At 47.6% G+C, this 26,568-nt stretch overlaps 1 protein-coding gene across 1 annotated transcript; it reads left to right on the forward strand.

Annotated features, from left to right (window-relative positions):
* Window positions 1–472: 472 nt before the first annotated feature.
* On the forward strand, window positions 473–26,568 carry CD84 (CD84 molecule). The gene is made up of 8 exons (XM_040452444.1): window positions 473–677; window positions 11,811–12,158; window positions 18,262–18,513; window positions 18,882–19,001; window positions 19,652–19,684; window positions 20,697–20,794; window positions 21,444–21,503; window positions 23,426–26,568. Exons 1-8 carry the CDS (start codon window positions 611–613, stop codon window positions 23,489–23,491), a joined length of 1,044 nt encoding a protein of 347 aa, XP_040308378.1. The 5' UTR covers window positions 473–610; the 3' UTR covers window positions 23,492–26,568.

Consider the following 26,568-nt stretch of genomic DNA (forward strand, 5'->3'; position numbering starts at 1 on the left):
ATATAGTCCTATTATATATGATTACATATAACTATAATTACATAATGTGAGTTGTTACCATTTTTAGACTCCTATCGTGTCAACACATTCTTCCTATTCCGTCTTCCCCTACCGCCTTTCGCCCAATAATGCGAACTTGCTTTTCAGGTCTGCCCCTGCTGGACTCTCAGCTCCTGTAGAAAGCCTTCCCCACACTCACCTTGCCTGGGTTAGAGACCCCTGCTGCTCTCCCAGTCCCCCGGATTTTCTCTCTTGCAACACTTACCATCCTCTGTGGGAATTGCGTGTTTAATGGTTGATCTCCCCAGCAAGAACCTCGAGCTCCACGAAGGGAGAGACATCCGCTGCTTTGTCGCTCTTTATATTGCCCGCGCCCAGAAGAGTGCCTGGCACGCAGCAAGCATCCAATAAGCATTTGTTGAACAAACAGTTAATTAATGCTAGGCATTTTGTGTTATACGATGGGAAAAAAATTATCATTGTAATACATGGGCCAGTGTTTCCCCAATCCGCTAGCTCACACTTCCTTTCTTAGTCGCGGCTATAAACCGAGCAAGGGAACTTCACGTGAAACTGTCTCTTTGCCGGAGGAACGCCTTCCTGTCCACATATGATTACACGCTGGAAGAAGATGGGTCAGCACTACCTGTGGACCTTGCTCCTTTGCCTGCAAACCTGTGAGTTCTGACCTTTGTTGGTGCCCTTCCTAGACTTCCATTAAGTTTGAGAAATCGCCCTTGAGGAAGACTTTGACTTGCCCTCTTGGTCTATGTTAGTGCGCACACCCTGGGTCTCAAAAGGTATCCAACTGGCTGGGGAGAGACCTAGGATCCAAACGTAACTGTCCTTCAGCTTTAGAGTTTATATTTCTGAATTTTATCTGTGCCCAGTGTCCAACGGTTTGAGACAAACCCCTCTGCTCCAGAGCGACAGCACTTGGTAAGCCCACCCAGAAAGCCATCTAAAACCTGGAATAACTTAAAAGCATTTCTTTTTGGCCTTAGATTCTGGTGCATGGCTTTTGACAGAGGTGTGCCCTTCCCGGGGATGTGTCCTTGCTCCCCCAGGTTAGAGTAATGCACGCTCGTAATTATCATCGTGGACACTTTATCTCTCTTAGCTCCCTCTGTTTTCAAGCACATTCAGAGCTATTATTATTCTGCTTCTGTCCTCCAAAACCCTCTAAAATAAATGAGGAAGAGACTGGTTATTTCCATTTTGCAAGTAAGTTAGATCTCAAAAAAGAAATGGAGAACTCGAAATACTGTTTTTTTTTACCTCCGGCTTAACAGTAACCTACAAGGACGCATAAATATTTGTTGTTGTTAGTACAAAGAAAACTATGCAACATTAACACAGCTCTGGGAGTGTCTTGTCATTGCCTGTATTTTCTCATTAAATTCAAACAATAGCCTTCTGTATATAAAAATTGACTATGCTCAACATTTCTATTATTCTATTTTTTTTTTTTTTGAGAGAGAGAGAGAGAGAGAGAAAGAGAGCTCACGTGCACATGTGTACCTGTGTGAGCAGGGGAAGGGCAGGCGTAGGGGGAGAGAGAATTCCAAGGCAGAGCCCAATGCGGGACTCGATGTCACGACCCTGAGATCACGACCTGAGCCAAAATCAAGAGTCAGACACTTAACCGACTGAACTATCCAGGTACCCCTGATGACATTTCTAAATCTACATATAGTCTCTCCTACCCCCTTGGGAAAACGGACGAGCAAATTCCTGGCATGTGTTAGAACACAGAGAATCTGGTGGGTTGGGATTTCCTAAAAAGGTAGAAATCAATACACTTTGCTCTCTCTGGTTCCTTTGAGAGCCAATACACTGTGGCTCCTTTCATTTGAGCTCCATGGAGATCGCCACTACCAGGAATAGATATTGTTAATCCCGTTGCATACAAAAAAAGTATAAGCTAAGATCAGATTAAACAATGCACCTAAAGTTTCACAGCCTGAAATTTATAAGGCTTGAAAGGGACAGTGGTTCTTCCATTCCCAGAGCCAGAGATCTTTCTGCTACCCTCTTTCTGGCCTCCTCTCATTAAGTTTTCAACGTCTTTAAAAAAAAATTTTTTTTTTAATGTTTATTTATTTTTGAGAGAGACAGAGTGCAAGCCGGGGAAGGGCAGAGAGAGAGGGAGACACAGCCTCCTAAGCAGGGCTCCAGGCCCCGAGCTGGCAGCCCAGAGCCTGACGTGGGGTTTGAACCCACAAACTGTGAGATCACGACCTGAGCCAAAGTCGGACACTTAACCGACCGAGCTGCCCGGGAGCCTCAAGTTTTCAATTTCTTGATGCTCTTTGAAGTGCTTGCAGATTTACTGTGATCCCTATCACAATACCCAGAGCATGTTTCACAGAACTAGGATAAACGATCCTAAAATTCAGACGGAACCACAAAAGACCCCCAAGAGGCAGAGCAATCTTGAAAAAGAAAGAGTACTGGAGACATCACAATCCCTGAGTTATCCTACAAAGCTGTAGTAATCAAGACAGTATGATACTGGCACAAAAGTAGACACATAGATGAACGGAAGAGAGTAGAGAGCCCAGAAATAAACCAATGATTATATGGTCAATTAATTTTCAACAAAGGAGGCAAGAATATGCCATTAAAAAAAAAGAATGTTCTCCAACGAATGGTACTGGGGAAACCGGACAGCCACATGCAAAAGAACGAAGCTGGACCACTTTCTAGCATCATATACAAAAATAAACTCAAAATGGATTAAAGTCCTAACTGTGTGATAAGAAACCATAACAATCCTAGAAGAGAGCACAGGCTGTAATTCTGCAACATGGGCCATAGCAACGTTCTTCTAGATACCTCTTCTGAGGCACAGGCAACAAAAAGCAAACATAAACTATGTGGACTGCGTGAAAAGAAAAGCCTTTTGCACAGCGAAGGAAACCGTCAAGAAAACTAAAAGACAACCTGCTGAATGGAAGAAGGTGCTCGCAAATGACACATGCGAAAGATTCCTCTGAAATCACTGAAATAAAAGAAGTCTGAGCAGGCAAACTCGTGACTCTTCCATGTTGGAAAACTTTTCTCAAAGAACCAAGACTCACAGTCTTATGCTTCAAATGCCACTCTCTCATCATGACTTGTGACTATGATCCTGACTGACTCTGCACGTGTCTAGCCACCCACCCTCTTGGGTAGAAGGTGGAAAAGTCCCCCACTTCTGCTCCGTGCCCCTTTCCTTCTCTGTGTTCTTTCTCGTGCTCTTTTAATTCTTCCTGTTCTCTACACTTGCTTCAGTTTCTTCAACCCCTCACCCACCTTGCCTTTCCTGCCCTCCAGCGATAATAGTAATAACTAATCACTTATGGATCATTGCTCTACATTGTCTATAGGTATTATTTAGCTTAATCCCCACAATAGCATACGAGACGAGTATTATCCATACCCCAACTTTGCAGATGAAACCCAGAAAACTAGAGATCATTTAGCCAAAGCGTGGAGGAAGTAGGATTTGAACTCCAAAGTCTTTAGACTGAACCACTGAACAAGACTGCCTTTGCCCACTTTGACGCTGACACGGAAGAAAATACTGCCCCCACTGTTGATCGTGATTGCATTTTGGGACTTGTCAGTGGAGAGTGGTGATTTATTCCCGCAAAGACAGGAGTATTCAGGCAGAGAATGGGGCTGGTGGGCAAGTCTTTGACAACAAACAGAAGTGTAGGCAGGCCACTGAGGCAGAATATCCAAGGAAATGACCATATCCAGACATGGTTCAAGTACCAGTCATATCCATATGATGTGAGTTGACTCAAAGTAGCTTCTTCAAAGTAAACGAAGAGAGAGGCTGCTAACTTTCCCAAAGTCTCATGGCTGTCCCATATCCACAAGGTCTTGATGTCCTGTCGAACGTATAACACAGTGAGTGGGAGCATTCCAGAAGTCGATAGTTAGAAGTCTAAGAGGTGAGTGGACCCACTGGGTATCTATCTGTCCACAGATAAGTCCCAACCATCATCCTGGGGGTTAGACACAAGACTGTGTGGCTGGAGAGTCCTGTGAGATCCCACTGGTCACTAGTCCAGAGTCCTTGTAGAGAGCGACTTTCGAGATAAAGATAAAGCCTCTGTTCTAGAAAAAGGTTTGGGCAGGTTGTTGCCAAAATCAGAAAGGCTTCCAAAGCAGAAGCCCAGTTATAGAAAAGAAAAAAATATGTATGGGGGAAACTGGATATCAAGATATCAGATCAAAAATCCAGTTTCCAAATAGAGGCTGGGAAGCTGCATCTGTGTGCCAACACGAAACTAAGAGGAGGCGGCCTGATGCGCTGAGGCATGAGATCAGCATGGTGACTGACCAAGCAGCCAACGTGTCTTCACAATGGGAGCTCCAAGTTCAGTGCTAGGCCACCCAGGCTATTCAGGTGTTTCCTGAATCAAATCTTTCCTGTCCTGAACCTTAGAGACAAGTGAACCTGCAAATCTGGGGTTACTAGGCTTACCTATGCGGAAGCTGGAAAAGAAAGAGGTGTGAGCAATCAGTTGGGGGACAGATGTTGGTGGCACGAGGCACCCATATTTTCTTCATTATACTCAACTTTTGATTGTACGCCACAGAGGCAAGTGGTGATAGAACAGTGGTTGGCCAGGATCCCAACCCGGGTTTGAGAACTTGTGTGCATGTTTGTTTTCGTTTGTTTGTTTTGAAGAAATGGATCAAGTCAACCCAGACCTCAAAGAAGATGACAGAAAGTAAAAAGAATCCAGCCGACAATAGTAGAGTATCGTGTGGGGGTGTCGGTTCCTTTTCTTAAAGCCTCGTGACCGAGGACCTGCCACCCTCATGGAGAATGACACAAAACTGGCTGCTCAACCCTTTGCTTCCTCTCTGGTCTCTGCTTCCCTTCACTCAGTGTAATCTGCTGGAGCGCACTCTCTTCCGGGGGCTGTAGGGCGCAGCCACCTCCAGCCCCCCTTCCGGGGCTACCAAATCGAGGGGGGGTTCTCCCCCGACTTATTGATCTAGGAGAGGCAGTGGGTGGGAGGAGAGGAGGGGATGGTTAGTTACAGCCCAAAAAAGCCCAAGAAATGCTTATTTGAAGGATCCTGGAGATGCCAGGGCACACAGATGGGCGTTAGGCAACAGCACACTGTTCCTTGTTACTGCTTTCGGTGGCAGCTCTGTGCTGGCCTCCTCCAACGTGTCTCCTTGTCCCTTTGGAGTTGCCTGGGGTGTTATTTTCATCCCTGTAACCACAGCTCTTTGCTTGATATAACAAACGCATACAAGCGCCTGCTATATGCCAGGCCTTGTTCTCAGAAATTTCCAAACATTAACTCATTTAACCCTTGTAACACATCTACGGGGTAAGTGCCACTCGTCGCTTCATTTTAAAGCTGATAAAACTGGGGCACAGAGAGGTTGCTCACTTTCCCAGGGTCTCATGGCTGTCCAGGACTCTAGGCTCAGGCAGTCTGGTTTTTCTTCGCTAAGGGGACCCCCAAGCCCACACCCCAGGGTTCCAGCCTTTTCTTGCCTTTGCTTCTCCTGTAGTATTGCTATGCTCTCCCCTCCCTTCTGTGGTCTGGTGTATGAAGTCAGGAAGTCACCCTCATCGAGAGATGTTGTAAATACGGGTCACCTCTTCTTCACTGGCCTCCCAAGGCTGGTCAGCAACCCCTTTATCCTTTTAATCAATGTGTTACCGACTCTCTAGGATGTTCCTTATAGTAACACTTCCTCAACATTTTTACATTCATCGAAATAATAATGGCAACTACCATTTATGTGTCCCAGGCATTAAACAGAGTACACATCTTCGCAATTGCATTTAATAATTATCCACATTTTAGGGGTGCCCGGGTGGTCCGACTTCAACTCAGTTCATGCCCTCAGGGTTCGTGAGTTCAAGCCCCACGCCGGGCTCTGTGCTGACAGCCCGGAGCCTGGAGCCTGCTTCGGATTCTGTGTCTCCCACTCTCTCTGCCCCTCCCCTGCTCGCACTCTGTCTCTCTCTCTCTCAAAAATAAATAAACATTAAAAATTTTTTCAAAATAATTATCCACATTTTAGAGGTAAGGAAACTAAGAGAATTTCAATAATTTTCTCAACATAGCACAGCTAGGTTCAGATAGACTGGATTCAACACCCGTGCTCCCAATCTTTACATTTAGCTAGACCCGCCCTCCCCTCTTTCCTCTTAGCAGGTGGCCATACCTTCTACATTTCTAAAGAGATGCAGGCTATCGAGCGTGGCTATCTTCTCTTTTATCCTCTCTACTCCAAAATGTCTGCTACGTATTAAGCACCTGTGGGGGCCCCCAAACAATTCTGTGAGGTGGGTATTTTTACATCCCATCTTGTAGCAAACGATAAGGGTCTCAGTAAATGTCAGGGATTGAACTTGAATACAGCCCCACCTGGCTCAAACCTGTGTTCCCTCCACCCCCCCAAGCGGCCTCTCTTCCACCCCCACACCTACAACAATATACAAAATGCCCCGCCCTTTCAGGTATCATCTCCTTTTTCCACACTAAGACATGACCCTCCTCTGATTGAAAACCTCGGCGTTTCCACTGCCCACCATTTCCATTCCACCTTTCGTTCCACGGCAAGTGTTAGTGGTCTGTGTCTCTGCCCTGTCCCGGGTCTGGGGATTTGAGGGTAAAGTCCCTGCACTCAGGTCATTCACAGCATCCAGAAACACACACAGGTTCACGACTGCCACATAACAGGGCACACATACGGTGAAGGGAAAACACAGAGCTTCAGAGAGCCCATGAGTAGGAAGGAACACCCAACCTAGAGTGGGGCCGATCCGGGAAATCTTCTTCTTTATGTGAGGACTCTTTGTCATCTTCTTCTCTAACACCTACCCCAACTAATCTCTTCTCTTCTGTCTTTTTTTTTTTTTTTTTTAGATAAAATTGGTATATAGCATTATATAAGTTCCAAGGGTACAACACTATGATTTGACATCCGTATACACTACAAAGTATCACCACCAGAACTCTAGTTACTGTCCATCACCGTGTCGTTGACCTTCACCCATTTTGCCCACCCTCCAACCCTTTATGGGAACCATCAATCTGTTCTCTATATCAATGAGTTTGTTTTTGTAGTATTTGTTTCGTTGTGTTTTTTTTTTTTTTTTTTTAGATTTAATATACGAGTGCAGCCGTACGGTATTGGTCTTTCTCTGACTTACTTCACTTAGCATAATACCCTCAAGGTCCATCCATTGCAGACGGCAAGATTTCATTCTTGTTTATGGCTGGGTAGTAACCCATCACCATTCATATCCATTGATGGACAATTAGATTATTTCCCTATCTTGGCTATTGTAAGTAATGCTGCAATGAACAGAGGGGTGCATATATCTTGTTTGAATCAGCGCTTTCTTATTCTTCAGCTAAATACCCAGGAGTGGAATAGCTGGACCGTATGGCAGTTCCCATTCTTAATTTCTTGAGGAATCCCCATACTGTTTTCTATAAAGGCTACACCAGTTTACATTCCCACCAACAGTGTATGAGGGTTCCCTTCTCTCCTCTTCTTCTTCAGCACGTGTTATTTCTTGTCTTTTTGATAATAGCCATTCTAATAGATGTGGTTTTGATTTGCTCTTCCCTGATGATTGGTGATGTTGAACATCTTTTCACGTACCTATGGCCATCTATGTCTTCTTTGGAAAAGTCTCTATTCAGATTCTCCGACCATTTTTCAGTCAGGTTGTTTGTTTTTTTCATTGTTGAGTTGTAGGAGTTCTTTATATATACTAGATATTAACCCCCTAGGAGATATATGATTTGTAAATATCTTCTTGCATTGGTGGGTTTCCTTTGTGTTTTGATGATGGTTTCCTTCACTGTGCAGCAGCTTTTTAATTCCAGGTAGTTCCATTTGTTTATTTTTCCTTTTGTTTCCTTTGCCTTTGGTGTCGCATTCACAAATACATCACTCAGGCTGATTTCAAGGAACTTGCCACGTATGTTTCCTTCTAGGTTTTATGGTTTCAGGTCTTACATCCAAGACTTCGATCCATTTTGAGTTCATCTTTATGGTATAAAATAGTGGTCCAGTTTCATTCTTTTGTGTGTGGCTGTTCAGTTTTCCCAGCATCATTTATTGAGGAGATTGTCCTGTCTCTATTATATGTCCTTGGTTTCTTTGTCCAAAATTAATTGACCATATATATGTAGACACCTCTTCTATTTTAAGACAAAATCAAATAAATTAGTTTTACCTAATTCTGTAGCTACCATTCTATTTTATCCCCTTTCTTTCATGATCAGGATTTTCCTCTTTTTACCACTTATTCTATTCTCAGTCCTCTAGACTCTGGCCTCCAGTTGAATCATCTTACTTGCACTACATTCTTAAAGGCCATCAACAACCTGCTAATGGACAAAGCCAAGGTCTATTTTCAGTCTTTATTCCACTTGAACACTCGGAATCACTAAACATCTGTTCTTGAGACTCTTTCTCCTCTCGGGTTCCATGATACTGTCCAGTATTGGTGCCTCTCTTGCCACTTGGTCTATTTAGGTTTTTTTGGTAGTGCCTCCTCTATGGCTGTGAGCACTGTTCACAAAGCAACCTTGGACTTCAGCCTTACTCTTCCTGAGTGGCTCACCTCTCCTTCCATCCCTTCCTCTTTGCGGATGATTCCCAAACCACATAGATTTCAGTTTAATGGCAAGTGACAGTTCTCAAAAAGAAGGGCGGCTTAAAGAAAGAAGTTTATTTCTTGCTCATCTGAAAAAGTCTGGAGCTGGCAGTTCCATTGACTGAATCGTTGACAAAGTTGTGAGGGATACTTTTTCAGCCTTCCTGATCCACTGTCCTCAGCACTTGGCTTCCTCTTCTTGATACAGAATGCGTGTCTAAGATCCGGCTGTCATAACATCCCAGCCTGCAAGAAGCAAGGAAGAGATGGAGAGAGCAAAACGCCCTCTTCTTAAAGACACAGAAGTCGTATACGACACTTCCACTCTCATCCCCTTGACCTGAACTTAGTCATATGACCAAAGTTAGCTAGCAGAGCACCGGGCAATGTAACCTTTATCCTGAGTGACCATATCCCCTGCTAAAAATTAGGCATTCTCTTGCTAAGAATGAGGGAGAGAACACATATTGGAAATGACAGGCAGATTCTGCCATAGTCCCCAGGCAATACTTTGAGCCCATTCTCCTTCCTTACCTTCCATCCTTCCAACTACTTGCTGAGATGGTCCACCATCATCTCAAATTCAACACTTCTGACACTAAATCTGTTTTCTCCTTTGGACTTTTTTCCAGCATAAACTTAGCGTTCCAGTATCTATCAGTTTTCACTGACACAAAGTAGATGCCCACGAACATATTGTTGAGCGGTTGAATTCTCTCAGATTCCTCCTTATTCCTTGCCTTTCTTTGCGTTATCTCTCAAATTCCGCACTTCCTTTCCGTTCGCATTTTCACTCTCAGGTTCATGTGCAGATGGCTACCATGGCCTCCAAGACGGTCTCTCAAGCCCAGCTTCTCTTTCCTCTTATTCTTCCTACACATCATTACCGTAGTCCTAGGACGCAAAAATATCATTTTAATCTTCATTCTCAAAAACTTTAATAGTTCCCCTCTGTGGTATAAGCTGCCTCATATCTAAACCAGATATATATCTCCACCTTATCTCTTTCTACCCCGTTATGCAAATCCATATTCATGCAACCCACACGCATGTTTTTCTGCTTCAGAACTTTTATTCAGGGCCCAAAGACCTGAGACACCCACCCTTCCCCTTTTTATGCAGTAAAATTCTATTCCCTCTTTCAAGGTCCTCCTCAAATTCTGCTTTCTCTAAAAGGTTTTCCCTAACCTCTGTAGCTCAGTGATCTCTCCCTTCTTTAGATTCCTACTGTAATTACTGTCTCTACATTCACTTGAATTTACCATTTACTACCTCATTTTTCAAAGGAGAGTTATGTGTATCTGTGTGTCTGTGATCTGGTTTGCTGATCGCTAATTAGGTAGCACAGGTTCTAGGGTTATTATTTCCATTCTACGGATGAAGCAACCGAGACCCAGAAAGGTTCTGTGACTTTGTGAAGGTTGTCCGGCTGATAAGCTGCAGTGCCAGCGCCTACATCTTCAGCCTCCTTATCTTTCCACTCCATGCGGTGCGCGGTGGCCACCTCTCTGAGACCACAGCTGGAGGGTCTGAAGGTGGCAGAGGCCGCGTCGGGTGCGTGTGTGAGCCCTGGGCCTTTCCTTAGCGAGCCTGGGATCCTCACCAGCTCCACCTACCTACCCGTGCGCCTGCCTCATCACCATATGATACACCGGCATCACTTCCGGAGCAACTTGCTCTGGGGGCGAAATCGTGTTTGAAAAACAGCATCACACACCCTCCACTCTGTGGTGGCACAATTACCATGAACTCTAGCCCTGGCTCGTCTTCACAAACTGCCTCCACGCTCCTGGGGTTGGAAGAGAGAAACCACATCCTGTTCTCACATGTAACTGGAATCTACAGACCAGACGAGCACTTGGGTGCGAGGGCTTGACTTTAAAAAGGCCATGGGATATCTGGCCCCAAGTGCACAACCCAGTGCAACATGGAGACATCCGCGCCCTTGTTCAAATCATATTACGAATTTCAAGGTTGGGGCGCCTGGGCAGCCCCACTGGTTGAGCGTCCAACTCTTGATTCCGGCTCAAGTCATGATCCCAGGGTCGTGGGATCGAGTCCCGATTCTCTCTCCCTCCCTCCCTCTGCCTCTCTCCCCAGCTCATGATCTCTTTCTCTAAAATAAAAAGACAACAAGGAAAATCATAACGAAGAGAAAATACATCGACAGGACTGGACTGCATTTATGGAAAGAATGGATGTATAGGCGGAGCCTCACAGCTCAAATCTGTATTGTTCGAGAGCCCACTAAATATTTTGTATCTGAGCATCTGTGGGTCTCTGATCAACACTGATCTCTTCCTTTAACTGTAAAAAAGAACAGGAACTCTATCAATTTTTACTCGCCACTGTATCCCCCAGCTCCTTACATTATGGTCAGCAAACATGGGTATTGTAAATGTAATTAATGAATACCTGCTGTAGTATCTAGAATAAAGCTGACTTTGAATAAATGCATGCATTCGTTCACAAATGTATGAATGAATAAATGAATTTTGCTTACTTCAGAAGTGGTTCCCAGAGATTCCAGGCAACACAGAGGTGAATTCCATTTATTAATTCATTCCACGAATATTTTCTAAGCACCCACTACATGTCATGGACTCTTCCAGAGACTGGAGATTTAGAAGTGAACAAAAAAGACCTCCCCCTATCACCAACCTGGGGAATATTTACTCCAGAGCCTCTAAAGCCCTCTCTGCCAGTATCTTCCCAGAATAAAGGCATAAATGTAACTTTCTTTTTGCAGAGACCACAGCAGCCAGGCTCTTGTGTCACCCCTTCCGTCCTTGGCAATATGATCTGGGGAAAGAAAGACATTTAATTCTCGAACCTTCTGGAGGTTTATGGTCGTCATCCCTCAAATCTCTTAGAGATGTGGGTCTGTAAGTCTAGACAAACGTTTCTGATGAAATACATCCCTTGAAACTCACTGGAAACTTAGTTTTTGAATGAGAACCCTTTAGCCAATTTAGCCATCGTAACGTTATATGCAGAGTAGAATATCTAAAAAAAAAATTTAAAAAAAAAAAAAGGAAGAAAAACTTCCAGAAGCTGGATGAGCTGTATCTGGGGCAGATCCTCAGGGAGGCTCAAGTCTGGGGAGATAGGGAATTCCCGAAGGTACAGTCAGATGGCTATGGTTTTCTCTGTATGTCCCCAGGTCTGGAAGCAGCTGGGAGTGACGCAGACATCCGGCCGGTGACTGGGATCCTGGGGGAGTCGGTCACTTTCCCCCTAAACATCCAACAACCGCAGCAAGTTATCAACATCGCTTGGAATTCTGAGACGTCTGTTGCTTTCGTCACGCCAGGAGACCCAGGAACAGCACCCAAAGTCACTGTGACCCACCAACATTACAATGACCGAATAAATGTCTCCCTCCAGAACTACGACCTGGAGATCAGTAATCTGGGGGTGGAAGATTCGGGCATCTACAGGGCTGACGTAAATCTGAAGATGGCTGAAACGACGGTCACAACCACCAGGCGTTACAACCTGCAAGTCTATCGTAAGTTGCGGGAGCCCAGGGGGCTTGTTTTGTTTTGCAAATTTGCTGTCTATAGAAGGCCTTCATTTCTGACAATGGGCTTCCCTAAATCTTTTTGCCCTTGTACATGCTTGTGTAAACACATCAATGCTAACAAAGAGGAGGTGCCTTTTCTTGTTTCTAGCCACGGAATCTTCAATCAGCGGTGTGTCCCATGGGCCTGATTTTTCTTTCCTATAAAATGTGACTGATCATACTACACACTTCCCACAGTCACTGAGAGGATCAAGGGAGATAGGGCACGGAAAGTGCTCTTTTTTTTTTCTTTTTTAAAAGTGTTTATTTATTTTTGAGAGAGAGAAAGACAGAGACAGAGAGTGGAGGGGTGGGTGCAGAGAGAGAAGGAGACACAGAATCTGAAGGAGGCTCCAGGCTCTGAGCCATCAGCACAGACCCCGACGTGGGGCTCAAGCTCACAGACCGCGAGATCATGACCTCAGCCGAAGTCGGGTGCTCAACGGACTGAGCCACCCAGGCACCCCACCTTTTGGTCTTCATAGGTCATTGTAACTTCTTTTTAATGCTTATTTTTGAGGTGGGGGAGGGGCAGAGAGAGAGGGAGACAGAGGATCCTAAGCAGGCTCTGTGCTGACGGCAGCAAGCCTGATGTGAGGCTCGAACTCATGAGCCGTGAGATCGTGACCTGAACCGAAGTCAAATGCTGGAAAGTACTTTAAAAAAAAACAACACCACACACTTTTTATTTTAAAATAAGTGTAGATGCATTGCGAGGTGTAAGGAACTGTACCGGAAGGTTCTGTGTGCCCTTCACCCAGCCTCTCCCAGTGGTAACATCTGACACAATTGTGATACGATATCAAAACCAGGAAGCTGACAATGTACATCTATGGAGCCTATTCACGTGTGAGTATACGCGTAGCTTGCACCGGGCAACCGCTATCACGGTGAAGGTACTTAACCGTACCATGGCGACAAGACTCCCTCAGTCCTTCCTGGTCATCCCTCCCCAACTCCTGGGAGATGCCCATCCCTTCCTCCCATCTATCCTTCTGTTATTTCACGAATGTTACAGAGATGGACCTCGTGTGGCATGTGTGCTTTTGAGATTGGTTGTTTTTTCGCTCAGCATAATGTACTTCTGAGTCATCCTAATTATTGCAGGCCTCAATGGTTTATATCTGTTTATTGCTGGATAGTATTCCCTTGTATGGATGTACTAGGTTGGTTCACCATTCCATCGATCAAGGGACATTTTAGTTGATTCCACTTTGGAACGATTACGAACACAGCAGCCATGCACATTCACGTACAAGTTTCTGCATGAAACAAGTTTGTGTTTCTCCGGGATAAATGCCCAAGAATGAAAACATATGGTAAATCCATTTTTCTTTTTTTTTTTTTCTTTAAAAAATGTTTATTGTGACACGGGGCACCTGGGTGGCTCAGTCGGTTAAGCGTCCGACTTCGGCTCAGGTCGTGATCTCAGGGCTCCCGAGTTCACGTTTCGGATTCTGTCTCCCTGCTTCGGATTCTGTCTACCTCTCTCTCTGCCCCTCCCCCGCTGGCTCTGGCTCTCACTTGCTCTCAAAAATAAATAAACATTAAAAAAATTTATTTTGATAAAATATACGTAACACTTAATATTTTAACCATTTTTAAGTGTACTGTTCAGTAACATTACCTACATTCACAGTGCTGTACAACCACCGCCCTTAGCGTCTCCAGAACTTTCTTCTCTCTTTTAAATCGCTCTATTTTTAGAGAAGTTTAAGGTTCAGAGAAGAACTGAGTAGGAAGTACAGGGAGCTCCCATACGCACCTTGCCCTCCCGGCACACACACATGACCTCCCCACCCCCCACCCCCAGCACATACACATGACTTCCCCACCCCCCACCCCTGGCACACACACATTACCTCCCCCATGATCAGCATCCCCACCAGCGGTGCATTTGTTACAGGGAAAACGTACATAAGGTCATCATCACCACCCAAGGTCCAAAGTTTACATCAGGGTTCACTCTTGGTGTGGTACATGTGACTCTTGAGTATTCGAAATGTGGCGAGCCCAAAGTGAGATGTACTATAAGTGTAAAATGCACACCAAATTTCCAAGTCTCAGCACCAAAAAAAGAAGCTAAGATACCTCATTAATAATTTTTATGTTGGTTAGCGGTTAAGATAACATTTCGGCTATATTAGGTTAAGGAAAATACGTTACTAAAATTAATATAATTTATTTTCACTATTAATGTGACTGTTAGAAACATTTTAATTACAAAAGTGATTCCCTTTTACAGTGAATTACAATAGTTTTGTTTCTATTGAGCAGCCGTAATTTCTAGCCTGCATCATACTTGAGCCATGTCTCAAGGATTTCACCATCCACCTGCTCACGGCAGAAGAACACAGACATGTGGCTAAGCCACACTGTGGTAGATAGATACCATTCAGGTATATAGTTAAGCCACCGAATTCAAGTTCCATAAAGGCGGGGACTTTGTATATGAAGTCCATCCCTGTATCCCTAGCACCTACCCTGTCGGGCACATGGTGGGTGCTTCAGAAATATGTGTTCAATGAAAGAATGAATGACGCATAATAAATCCCAGGTCCCAACACAGTGGCGGACAATTGTAAGTGCTCAATTCATACAGCATGATTGACTCAGGTTGTATCCGGATGGAAGACATAGTGGAAAGGGCATCAATGCTGACATTGGATCTCTTGCCAGTTGTGTGACTTCAGCCAAGTTGTTTACCCTCTCTGGGCTTCCATGTGCTCATCTGTAGAATGTAGCTTATAACAGGTGTGATTAAATGAGAGAGCTCCTAGGATAGCCCATGCCTTACAGTTGATGCCTAATGACTAGTCATTACTAACTTTTTAACCCTTAGTCCTTATTTTAAATTCTAATTATGAAGGGCTTCCTAGACGGAGGAGGCTCTGGATTGGGCACGCGTAACACAAAGAACCGCACCCTGCCGTGGACACTTTAGAAAATATCTGGTTCATTCAAGAACTTTGGTTGGGAAACTAAAGAGGGTGTTCAATTTCAAGACGTTTGTTTTCATCTTTTTATGTTTAGTTTTACCCACTCGATCTTTGGAAGGTATTATGCCACCTGCGGTTAGGACAGACCACGGGAAAGTCTCGGAGAAAGTCAGATTGCCCACATACCAAAATCTGTACCTTTTAGGGAGGTAGCTGAGCAGATGAAGAGAAGGGAACTGACATTTATTGAACTCTCTGTGTCTGGCATTCTACCACTTAATTTTTAAAAATATAGAGAAATCACACATATTTAGGCAATATATGCACAGAGAGAAAGACAATACAGTGCATTGCAACTCTTCCTTCTCCAAGGCAGTCATTGTTGCTAGTTGATTTTGATTTTCCCATAGATAATTAATGTAGATGGATAGATAGATGATAGATAGATAGATAGATAGATAGACAGACATTTGGGTGTTAGAGTGTTCTCTCTTTCTTTTTTAATTTTTTAATTTTTTTCAATATATGAAATTTATTGTCAAATTGGTTTCCATACAACACCCAGTGCTCATCCCAAAAGTAGAGTGTTCTTTATATACAATAGCTCATTCAGTCCTCACAACAAACAACACTGGCAGGAACAAAGCATCCTCATGTTGTAAATGACAGAGTGAAGGTTCAGCGAAGCTGTATGTGTCCTCACTCTAGAGAGCAGTAGAGCCTGGTTAGACACGGGTCTCCAGTGGCTTTCCCACTTGCGACCACAGCTCTGACCTCTGCCCAGCAGCTTGGTTCTGGTAACCTCTCTGTTCCTGCTGAAAAAAAAAACGAGATAGGCTCTTATTCATTACCAGTCCTCCCCACTTCAACACCCAGCAAAAAAATTTAAAAAATGGTCTTTCTAAAAATAAGTAAATACCAAGCAGAGGACTTCAACATTCTTGTAAATCAAGTTTCTAAAGACACACACACACACACACACACACACACACGCTTATTTTTTTGCTGTATACATCTGTATCTGTCACCTTTATAGCTCATCAAGGTTACTTCAAACTCGTTGGGAGTTTTTTCATAAGTCACCACTAATTCTGCTTTGGAATAGACCCCTCTGAGAGGACCCCTCTGCTTAGGACCAGGGTTTCTGGTGAGGTTGGAGTAAGAAGCCTTTACAGCTTCTTACTTCCCATATTCTCCCTCACATGCACAGACAACTTTAGAAACACCACATGAATTAGAAAGCTACATGCCGGTTCCTTCTGAGCCCTTCCCACGTGACTATGGTGGAAAGAAAAAACCCAGCACCGCAGCTTGGCCAAGCATGAACTAAATTTACCAACTCTGAATGTGGGCGTTTTCTTATCTGCTGGTAAAAGAGAGAAGATCTTCCCCCTTCCTTCTGCTGGCCCCAGATAGCTCTTACTTCAAACCAAATATAAATTGTTCTTCAGTTAACCCTTTCCTAGCCTAGAACTTGTACAGTTTACCTTTCGAGTGCTTTGGTAAAAACATTTTTTTTTTTTTTTTTTTTTTTTTTTTAGTGAACTTTGTAAAGAGATTGTAACTGGAGGGCACTTGTTGGGATGAGCACTGGGTGTTGTATGGAAACCAATTTGTCAATAAATTATATTAAAAATAAATAAAAATAAAAGAGGCATACAGTCAACTCCCCCCAAAAAAGAGAGAGAGGCTGTAACTTTTCACCATGGGCACTTCGAAACAAAACAAAACAACTTAATGAAAATACACCAGAAAACAGAGTAAAAAAACCTCTTTAAATGCTTATTTCTTTTGAGAGAGAGGAAGTGTGAGTTGGGGAGGGACAGAGAGAGAGAGAGAGAGAATCCCAAGCAGGCTACTCGCTGTCAGCACAGAACCCAACTCGGGGCTCAATCCCACAGACTGTGAGATCGTAACCTGAGCCGAAATCAAGAGTCGGTTGCTTAACAGACTGAGCCACCCAGGTGCCCCCCCAAATGGTTTTAAAGACTGTTTCGTGCAGTGGGGTGCTGATAAATGTTCAGCGAGTTCTCGATGGCCCGTATGTGCATGCTCACACGCAGAGATTTTATTGACACAGAGGATGTGTGACACACAATTTCATAAATGATAATAAAATATACAGGAGTCTTTATTGTAAATCCCATAGAGCCAATTATATTTGCAGATGCTTTCACAGATTTTTCCTGGACATTTATGCCACTCAACCTACGTTGCAATCGATGAAGAAGCCAACAGGAATATTGGTTGGTATTTTCGTTACACTAACCGATGAGGAAAAAGTGATTCAACAAACTCATTACAGAGCTTCACTTGCACATCGATGTGAGCAACTTCTGAATTGGATAACCGTTTTCAGACGCCGGAAGAAGATTTCCTCGTTTTTTGGTGCTGTTCACAATGTAATGGCTGCAGACTGGAGGCATTTTTCAGCCGAATCTGCTTTAGTAATCCTTCTCCTACTGTTTTCTTCAGTCGAGTGACCATCAGCAACGCAGTCGGCCCAGCCCAAGTTTGTAACCTTGGCCAATTTCTGCGGTGTAAATATTCCCATTGCGCGTGGCTCATGTTAAGACAGGCAGAATTGGGAAGACTTTGTAAAGCGTGACAAAAGACAGATAACGACAGATGTGAGTAACTTTAAAAGCACAGATAATTGTAATTGTCCAAAAAAATACAAAGCGGTGAGTTTTGAGTATGTATCAGCTTTTTAAAAAAATGCAATGTAGTTCTTTGTAAGTTTTTATAATTTAATTTTTCATGATGGCTGTGTTTAACCGCCCTCTTGAAAAAATTTCTGGGGGCGCCTCGGTGGCTTAAGTCGGTTAAGCGTCCAACTTCGACTCAGGTCATGATCTCATGGTTCGCAAGTTCGAGCCCCCCACCGGGCTCTGTGCTGACATCTCGGAGCCTGGAGCCTGCTTCGGATTCTGCGTCTCCCTCTCTCCGTGTCCCTCCCCTGCTCCCACTCTCTCTCTCTCTCTCTCTCAAAAATAAATAAACATTAAAAACATTTTAAAAACATTTCTGAAGATTTAACAGTTGGCTCCCACAGGCTGGTATAGGCCGGCTCCAGCTTTACTAGGGACACATGTGTTTTCCCCTCCCAGGTCGGCTTGGGAAGCCAAAGATTACTCAGAGTTTAATGGCATCTGTCAACAGCACCTGTAATGTCACACTGACGTGTTCTGTGGAAGAGGAAGAAAGGAATGTCACATACAGTTGGAGCCCCTTGGGGAAAGAGGGTAATGTCGTTCGAATCTTCCAGACCCCTGACAACCAAGAGCTGACTTACACGTGTACAGCCTGGAACCCTGTCAGCAACAGCTCCGACTCCATCTTGGCCCGACAGCTCTGTGCAGGTGAACAGCTCTGTCCCTCTCTCCTTAGCCTCCGAGCGGCGAGGCCTCAACTGGGCCTCGTTCCCCAGCGGAGTGTCCCTCCCTCACGCCAGGCCCGGTCTCCAGGGACATCTCCCCCCAGGAGGACCCGGCAAAGAGCCCAAAGCTGTCCGAGATAGGCCAGGCACTTGGGGTGTTCCGGAGGTCGCCCCCGCTTGGCCCTCTGATTCCGTGTCTAATCCTGACCTTCGATAGCAGAAAGGAGAGTTTCCCTTGGAGTTTGGCACCCCCCCTGGCGGGGACCCCATTTTTGATAGTGCCCCTGAGTGGGGGCAAGCCCGTGGGCCTATTTCCTGAGAACCACGTCTCCTTGTGTCTTCTGTTTCCAGACGCGGCAGCGGGCCTCCGTCCCCGCCACACTGGGCTGCTGAGCGGGCTGGCTGTGCTCTTTCTGTTTGTTGTCATTGTGCCTTCAGTGCTTCTGTGCCTTCTGTGCAAAAGAGGACAAGGTAAGATTTTTCCAGAAGGTAAAGTGTGGAAACGCACCTTCCTTCTTCCTGGGGCTGGAGTCATTTATCCAAGGTGGTGTGGAGAGGTCCTCTGTTCCAGGGAACCTGCCTTCCTCTGAGCCCCACCCCACCACCTCCGGTGATGACCCCTCGTCCTGGATGCCAGTGCCCTGAGTGCGCTTCAGAATCTCTTCCTGAGGTCGTCGGTATCTGGTGGGCTCAGAATTTGGGTTTGAGTTGAGTACTGCAGTTAAGAGGCTGTGCTTCACGGGATAGGTGTCTTTACCTCTCTGGCTCAGTGCTGTCAACACGTGAAATGAGATCTGAACTAGAGGGTTTCCAGGGTCACTTCCAATTCCATTTTGTCTATGACCTTTGGAGAGTCGTTGAGGGACATGTACTAACTTTGCATTCCATGGTCATCACTAGGTACCTCTGGATCCTTCTGGATCCTTCTGTGAGTGTGCCATTCGCAATTCAGAAACCCTGCTCTTGGGGTCCCAGAGGATCATTATACCCTCCTGTGCCTCCCAACCCCACCATCTCCCGAAACCTTCCTTCCCCACCAATCCTAATAACAAGCCTGGATGTAGAGAGGCCCCACCTCTGCCTCCATGTTCCTTGACTCTCCTTTGGGTCTGATTCCTTAGGTTCCTACCTGAAGACCTCCAGGAAGAACTCTGGTAAGTTCTCAGCCACGCAGTTCCCCCTGGATGACAACTGGGAGAGATGAGTTCACGGCAGATTGCTTAAGACTCAGCTTCTGCTTTGCAGACAGTCTGGGCGGAAGGTCCCAGGTGCGCTGGAGTATGAAGGCCCGAGATTCTGGCCATCTCTTTTTAACTTCACCGTGAAGTGTTCCAAGGAGAGGAACACACTGGGGTGAATGCCTTTAACAGCCCAGGAATTCTTAAGAGTAGGGACTGGTCTCTCCCGTCTTTGCCTCTCCGTGGCCTCACACACAGCCCGGAGCACAGAGGGGGCTTAGGAAGTGTTTGACCGTGTAGATCTGTCAAGCGACCATGCGTGGGTTTTTGTTGTTTATTTATTTTGGGGAGGGGCAGAGAGAGGGAGGGAGACAGAGGATCTGCGGTGGGCTCTGGGCTGAGAACGGAGAGCCTCATGCGGGGCTTGAACTTAGGAAGCGCAGGATCATGACCTGGGCCAGAGTTGGACGCTTAACCCACTGAGCCACCCCGGGGCCCTACAACAACGCATGTTTATAGAGTGTCTTCTATGTGCTTAACATTGAGGTGGTAACAGTGAAGGAGTCCAAAACAGTGTCTAACTAGAGAGAATCAATCTGGTTGAGGAACCAAGACCTCACGGGAAGAGGCAATTGGCCAGCCAGGCGGTCAGCACGAAGTGCCAGAGACGCCCTGGGAGGAGGAGGTCCTCTGCCGGCCCACTCGGGGCTGGGAGAATGTCGTCAGCCTAATGTGGACCCTAGAGCAGGCAGGGTCCCCACGGAGCCCCGGGTGAGCGAGGCCCGGGCCAGTGCCTCCCACAACACGTGAAATCCCCAGAAGACAGAGAGGCAGTCCAAGGACCCGAGCATCCGTCTCAGGACAGTGGGAGCCATTTGACCCTTTAGGGCTTTATTTCTTTATCCGAAAAAGAGAACGTTACAATAGCTCATCTCTAGACTCCAGCCACCTGTCACACCCTGCGCTCCTCTGTTTATTTGTGACACAGATGCCATCTCTAGGAAAACGATATATGCTTACGTCATGGTCACGAGAGATGCCCCACCAGCAGAGGGCAGAATCTATGATGAAATCCCCCAGTCCAAGGTGAGCTGATACTATTCATGGGCCACTCCTCCCCACCCCTCCACCACCACCCCCAGGAAAGGGAGTCGGGGAACAACAGGCCAAGGATCTGGAGTCTCCAACCAAGAATCGTCATGTCGGGAAAATGATACCAGGAGCCCCTCTACGAGGACAGGAACGTGGCCAACTGTCACCCCATGGCGGCCTCCAGGGCTGGAGGCCATCAGCTTCCACATGGGGGCCTGGCTGTGGGTGAGGCCAGAGGCTTCCTTAGGGATGGCGCACCTTCCATGGGGGACCTGGTGTGAGGTGAGGGCTACTAGGTGGCCACTGGCACAGGAACAGGGGGCTAAGGGGCCTCCAAGGGCACAGAACTGAAAGGTCCCCTTGAACTCAACTTCCTGTTCTGGCTGCAGCACAGCCCCTCCTCCCATTGGCCATTCACCCGCCTGCCCCTCCCTCGCCGCCCCATACCCGGCCCTGACCCTCTCCGACCGCTGGATGGAACCAGAGCTGAGGCGGGGGTTGGGGGCCGTGAGACGCTTGGGGGTTGGGGGTGGCTGACTAGTGACATGGGAGCAGGGGGCAGGAGGCGGGGCAGAAGCAGGAAGGGGAACTCGAGAGGTTTTCGCCTGGGCCCCTCACTGAGGGGAAGATGGGTGTTTTACAGGAGCGCCCCGCCAAGGAGGAGCCCGTGAACGGGATTTACTCCACACTGCAGTCTGAGAAGGTGAATCCTTGTGTTTTTATTTCTGTGGTCCCGTGTTCCGGCCACTCTGCTGAACCCTGCCCACCCCACCAGGGGCCAGCGGGTTCCCTCGGTCCCCTTCTCTGTACTTCCCGAGACTAAGTGCCCAGGGCCTCGGTCTGCAGGTATCTCACGCATGAGTCCTGCTCCCCAGGTCCACGGCCATCCGACAGCTGGCCTGCGTGTACATGCAGGAGCCTCTGAACTCTGGTGTGGAAACGCCAGCCTCTAGAGCACCTGGGGCCATGCCAGCTCACAGGGTAAAAATTAGAGAAACCAGGTGCCCCCCTCTGGACAGACACAGACCCACACCAGTCACCCAGACCGGCAAGTAGAACACAGGCTGAATTTCAGTTCCACATTCCCTACATCCGGTGGACTTTTACAGCATGCAACCCGTACAACAATCTGCGACGGAGCAGTGACACTCACAGGGCCCCGGGCCTCAGTGTCCTGCTCTGGAACACACAAAGAGGAAAGGGAGGTCCTGTGCTGTGACAGGACTTCCAGTCTGGGGGATGTCACTGTCTGAGGATCCTTTTTCGCTATAGTCAGAAGGACAGATTAGAGGTCTCTTGGCGAATCAAATGTTTTGTTAGTGTGGCTGTTGAGCAGCTGGGCAAAATCATCGTAAGAGATCCGCATGAACCCGGGGAGTCTAGGGGAAAGGGAGAAGAGTGAGGCAATGAGAACAAATCAAGAGCGGGAGGAAATATTAGGAAATTGGCTACAGTGGATCGGGAGTAAGAATTAAGCGCTGAACCGGTAGGGCGTCTGGGAGTTTGCAAGAGAACTCCGTGCACGGGTCAGTTGGGGTGTAAAGATAAGCCGGTGTCCTGGAGAATGAGACAGAAGGACCTCTTCTTCCTCAGTGCTCAGGAGCAGGAAGGAGGGAGGGGGAAGGGAAGGGGCGACTGAGGAAAGAAGGAGGGAAGGGGAAGGAGAAGCGGGCAGTGAGGGGCAGGGTGGCCGCCTGTTTGAGCCGGGATCGGAAGGACAGCGGGAGGACACGGGCGATGATATGGGCCAGGACAGGTCAGAGGAATCGATCAGGGCTTCCCGGCTCGGGGCATCTTGAAGCGTGTCCTCTGGACCAGGTGGACGGAGGTTAGGAATTGGTCCCTACGTCCTTTGAAAATTCTTTTTTCCTCCTGGGCCCGCTTTATTTGGGAGCGGGCTGGGGAGGGCTGCGGGTCTGCCGGGCCCAAAGCAGAGCTCACACCTGCCAGTTCCACACTGGAGCACTCTCACCGTGGCCTTAGTCCCACGCGCGGCTCACTTCCCTTGAGAACACGGGACCCTTCACGGACCAGGCAGTAGGGGAGGTCGGTGGTCAGAATGTCAGGACTAAGGGCCCGTGCCATGTTCTCTTGGGGGATCTGGGGGGGGGGTGCCAGTGGGGGAGTGGGGAGTCCTGGGAACCCCCGGTGGCGAAGCCGCCAGCCCCAAGCCCAAGCCCCACCCCCAAGGCTAAGACTCCGCCAGCCGGTGGGAAGGTTGCCTGCAGAGCTCCCTGCCATCAGACCACAGGACACTAGTGGCAGTGACCCTCCGCTGTGTGAGGTGCAATTCTGGGGGTTCAGAAGGAGCTGGCGCTCCGCTGCGAACCAGGAATACTGGTAGTTTGAGCCTACGATCAAAATCCGAGCGAATACCCCCATTCCCGCCTGCTGCTTTTGTGTGGGCCACGCGCTTGATTGCACAAGGGCTTCCGAGAGGGAGCCTGGAGCAGAGGCAAGGGACCCAGCAAAGGGCAGAGCCCTGTTGGCCCAGATTCCACCAGCACCAGGGAAACGGAGGCACCTCCCTGTGCCCTCTACAGAACCGTCCTGGGTGCCGCCCGGGGCTGGGGTTCCCCAGCGGCAGCTCACGGTTAACCTGTCGCTCCATCTCCTCGTACGCAGATGGGGAAGACCAGCACTCAGGACGGCAAACCTCCTGGGACTTCAACCTATGAAAATGTGATCTAGGCTCCTGGACGGCATTCACTGTACGGACACTGAGCTTCCCACATCATGTGTTCCAGCAGATGCCCCAGACCCAGACTCCCTCTGTTCGGATCTTACCTGGAGATAGCAAACCATCACCCCAATACGGGACTTTTCGTGACTGGAGGTGATGACCCTTCCCAGCAACCCCATAGGTAGAAAGGATTGATGTTTCGCGCACCGCCTGGGATGCCCTGACCACGCTCAGTGTCCGGGAGGGGCCCCGGTGCACGGCCTCCACGGCCCACACAGCACCTTGGGCAAATTAGGCAAAAACCCCCTTTTCCGGAGGCGGATACAGCCCCTCCCAAGTGTGTGGCTTGACGAGCAGAGGGTGGGCTGCATTTCAGCCTCCGCTTGCCCCTCTGCCCGGGAACTTTTGTGCAGGGGACAGCTGGCTGGACCAGCCCAACCAACCACATGTGACGGTGTCGCCTGGGAAGCCATTGGAGGGGTAGCTGTCCACTGTGCAGACGCACCCTCCAAATGGAGTGTTCTTTCTGTAGGGACGAGGTGGTCAGGGCATATTTCTTCAGGCTGTACTTCAGAAGCCTCTTCAGCTTTTCTTTCTAGCCAAGCTTTCCACGTGACTGGGCGCTTGAGGGCCCAGATATTAACATTATTCTAGGGGTATCCATCCTGGATGAGATTAACATTTGGATTGGTAGACCGAGTAAAGTAGGTTAATCCCCACTCCAGTATGGGCGCCCATCACCAAATCCATCAAGAGCCTGGGTAGAAGAAGGCAGAGTAAAGGAGAATTCGTTCTCTCTGCCTGACCGTCTTGGAGCTGGGACATCAGTGCTCCTGCCCTAGGGTTTGGATTTGGATTTGGACTGGAGCTTTCACCGTGAGCTCTCCAGCTGGCTGACTGCAGACCTGGGGATTTCTCAGTCTTCATCACCACACAAGCCAGCTCCTTGTTGTATATATCGCTTTCCTGTTGGTCCCGTTTCTCTGCAGAGCCAGACTAACACCTATTCCAAGCAGCGTCGGCAAGAAGAGACCATACCCAGTATCCTACTGGCCAAAAGGAATTGACTGGCTATATTTCTGGCACTTTAGGAGAACTGAGTACAACCCAACCATCGAAACGATCTGCAGTCAAATTAATCATGGCTTTTTAAAACTCCTTTCCCCCCTGGGTCCTCAGTTCTTTCTGCCCCACAGCATACGTCCTTATTTGTTTCCCTCCACACTGTATACGCTTAAGGGCAGGATCCATGACGTCATGACATTAAAGAGTGACCACGAGAGATGAGAGTGTCAGTCACTCGTGCATCCACCGCCCCAAACACCATGCCTTGGGCCCTGAGGTGAATAAATGCGACTGAATAGGATTGAAAATGACCGGCCAGCTCAAATGGAAGGTACACGTTGCAGGTGTGGATAGACGGAAGCCAATACGCGTGGCGGCGTCCGATCATGGCAAGCGTTAAATGTCAGAAGGCAGGCGTCAGTGTACGGCCATGGGGGTGGGGGGGAGACTTTCAGAGTTAGACCAACGTACGCATGAACTGAAGGAGTGAACCAGGTGTGAGGTGAGAGGCAGTCACCCTAGGGAGACACGTGAAGGAAGAAATAAAGAGACTTGTCCGAAGGATGGAGAAGCCCCAAAGTGACATTCAACAGACCCTAAAATAGAAGCAGGTCTCACCTTCACCTGAGTTGAGGGACCCCTCCTGAACGTCGCCCTTCTCTAACCCGCCCCGCCTCTCCCTGGTGCTCTCAGCCAGTCAAATTGCTAGTGTCCTAGAGCCCCCCTGGCGAGTGGGGAAGAAGGAAAAGAGGCAGAGGCCAGAGTCCCTTGGGTCTCCCGTGAGAACACACCGGGAATTCTTCACGTGGCCTTTGGGACTGAGGACCACCGAGCTCCTGTCTCTCACTCTTGCCTTCCTGTGGATCTTCCGATTTATGAAGATGGAAGCTACTCACCCCATCCCTTCAGGGCTCCGTGTTCAGATTCCCCTTCTGTAAAATGGGGGTGATCTTCATTTCCACAGACTTAAGACGAACTAGATTGTGACCGACGGGTCTATGCAACTATTCCTTCGATGGAACGGAACCTCGCATCACGCCCAGATGGGCCAGCTTTCCCAAATGGGTGTTGAAATTGAAATCTCGGGGCCCCTGGGTGGCTCAGTCGGATGGACATCTGAGGTCGACTCAAGCCATGATCTCCCAGCTCTTGAATTCGAGCCCCACATTGGGCTCTCTGCCATCAGCATAGAGCCCACTTCGGATCCTCTGTCTCCTTCTCTCTCTGCCCCTCCCCTGCTCGCTCGCGCTCTCTCTCTCTCTCAAAAAGAAATTGAAGTCTCAGGGGCAGGGCCCCCTAGTGGCCAGAGCAGGTAAGGCAGCACCTCCCCAGGGGCTTGTGGGTCCACGTGGGCCTTTTCGGTAGAGAACTTGAGAAACAATGCAGGGAATGCCTTTCAGAAAAAGAAAGTGAAGCCGATTTAAAACGGGATGTTTTCAAAAAAGCTATAAAATGCTCTAAACTACACGGCCCACACGAGAAGAACTTGACTGGGCCACTTTGGAAAACGGGCAAAGGAAAGGCGACCAACCTGTCTGGCATTTCTCAGATTCAGCCCGGAGAAAAGAAATGGCCGGGCCATATTTTCTTCCAGATGCATTACTTTTCTTCTGCTTGACTTTTCCCTGAGTCTTCCTTGATTTGAGTAATTTTTTGCAGAATCATTAGTGACAGTCTCTACTGGCTGTAAAATGAAGTTTGAAGAAGGAGACAGAAGGAAGAAGGGTATTGACTGGTCCCAAAATGCAGGCTTCCATGCTGGAGCGCCTGCGTCGGCATCCTGGTTTCTTAGTTCTGAGACGTTGGGCAATTTAGGCTCACCTCTCTGGGCCTCAGTTTCCCTGCTTGTAAAATGGGGGTAATAACGGCTCCTACCACATAGGGTTGATGTAGGGACTAAATGAGGCTGCCCTGGTAGAATGTGCCTGCAAATTGTTCTTATAGGCCCAACACCTCCATCGGATGCTAACTCTGTACAACAGGGTTCTTGCAGCACAAATGTAGCCGATATTGTGCTAAA

Source organism: Herpailurus yagouaroundi, unplaced genomic scaffold (genome assembly GCF_014898765.1).
Source record: "Herpailurus yagouaroundi ecotype Mexico unplaced genomic scaffold, PumYag 207, whole genome shotgun sequence".
In the NCBI taxonomy this organism is placed as follows: domain Eukaryota; kingdom Metazoa; phylum Chordata; class Mammalia; order Carnivora; family Felidae; genus Herpailurus; species Herpailurus yagouaroundi.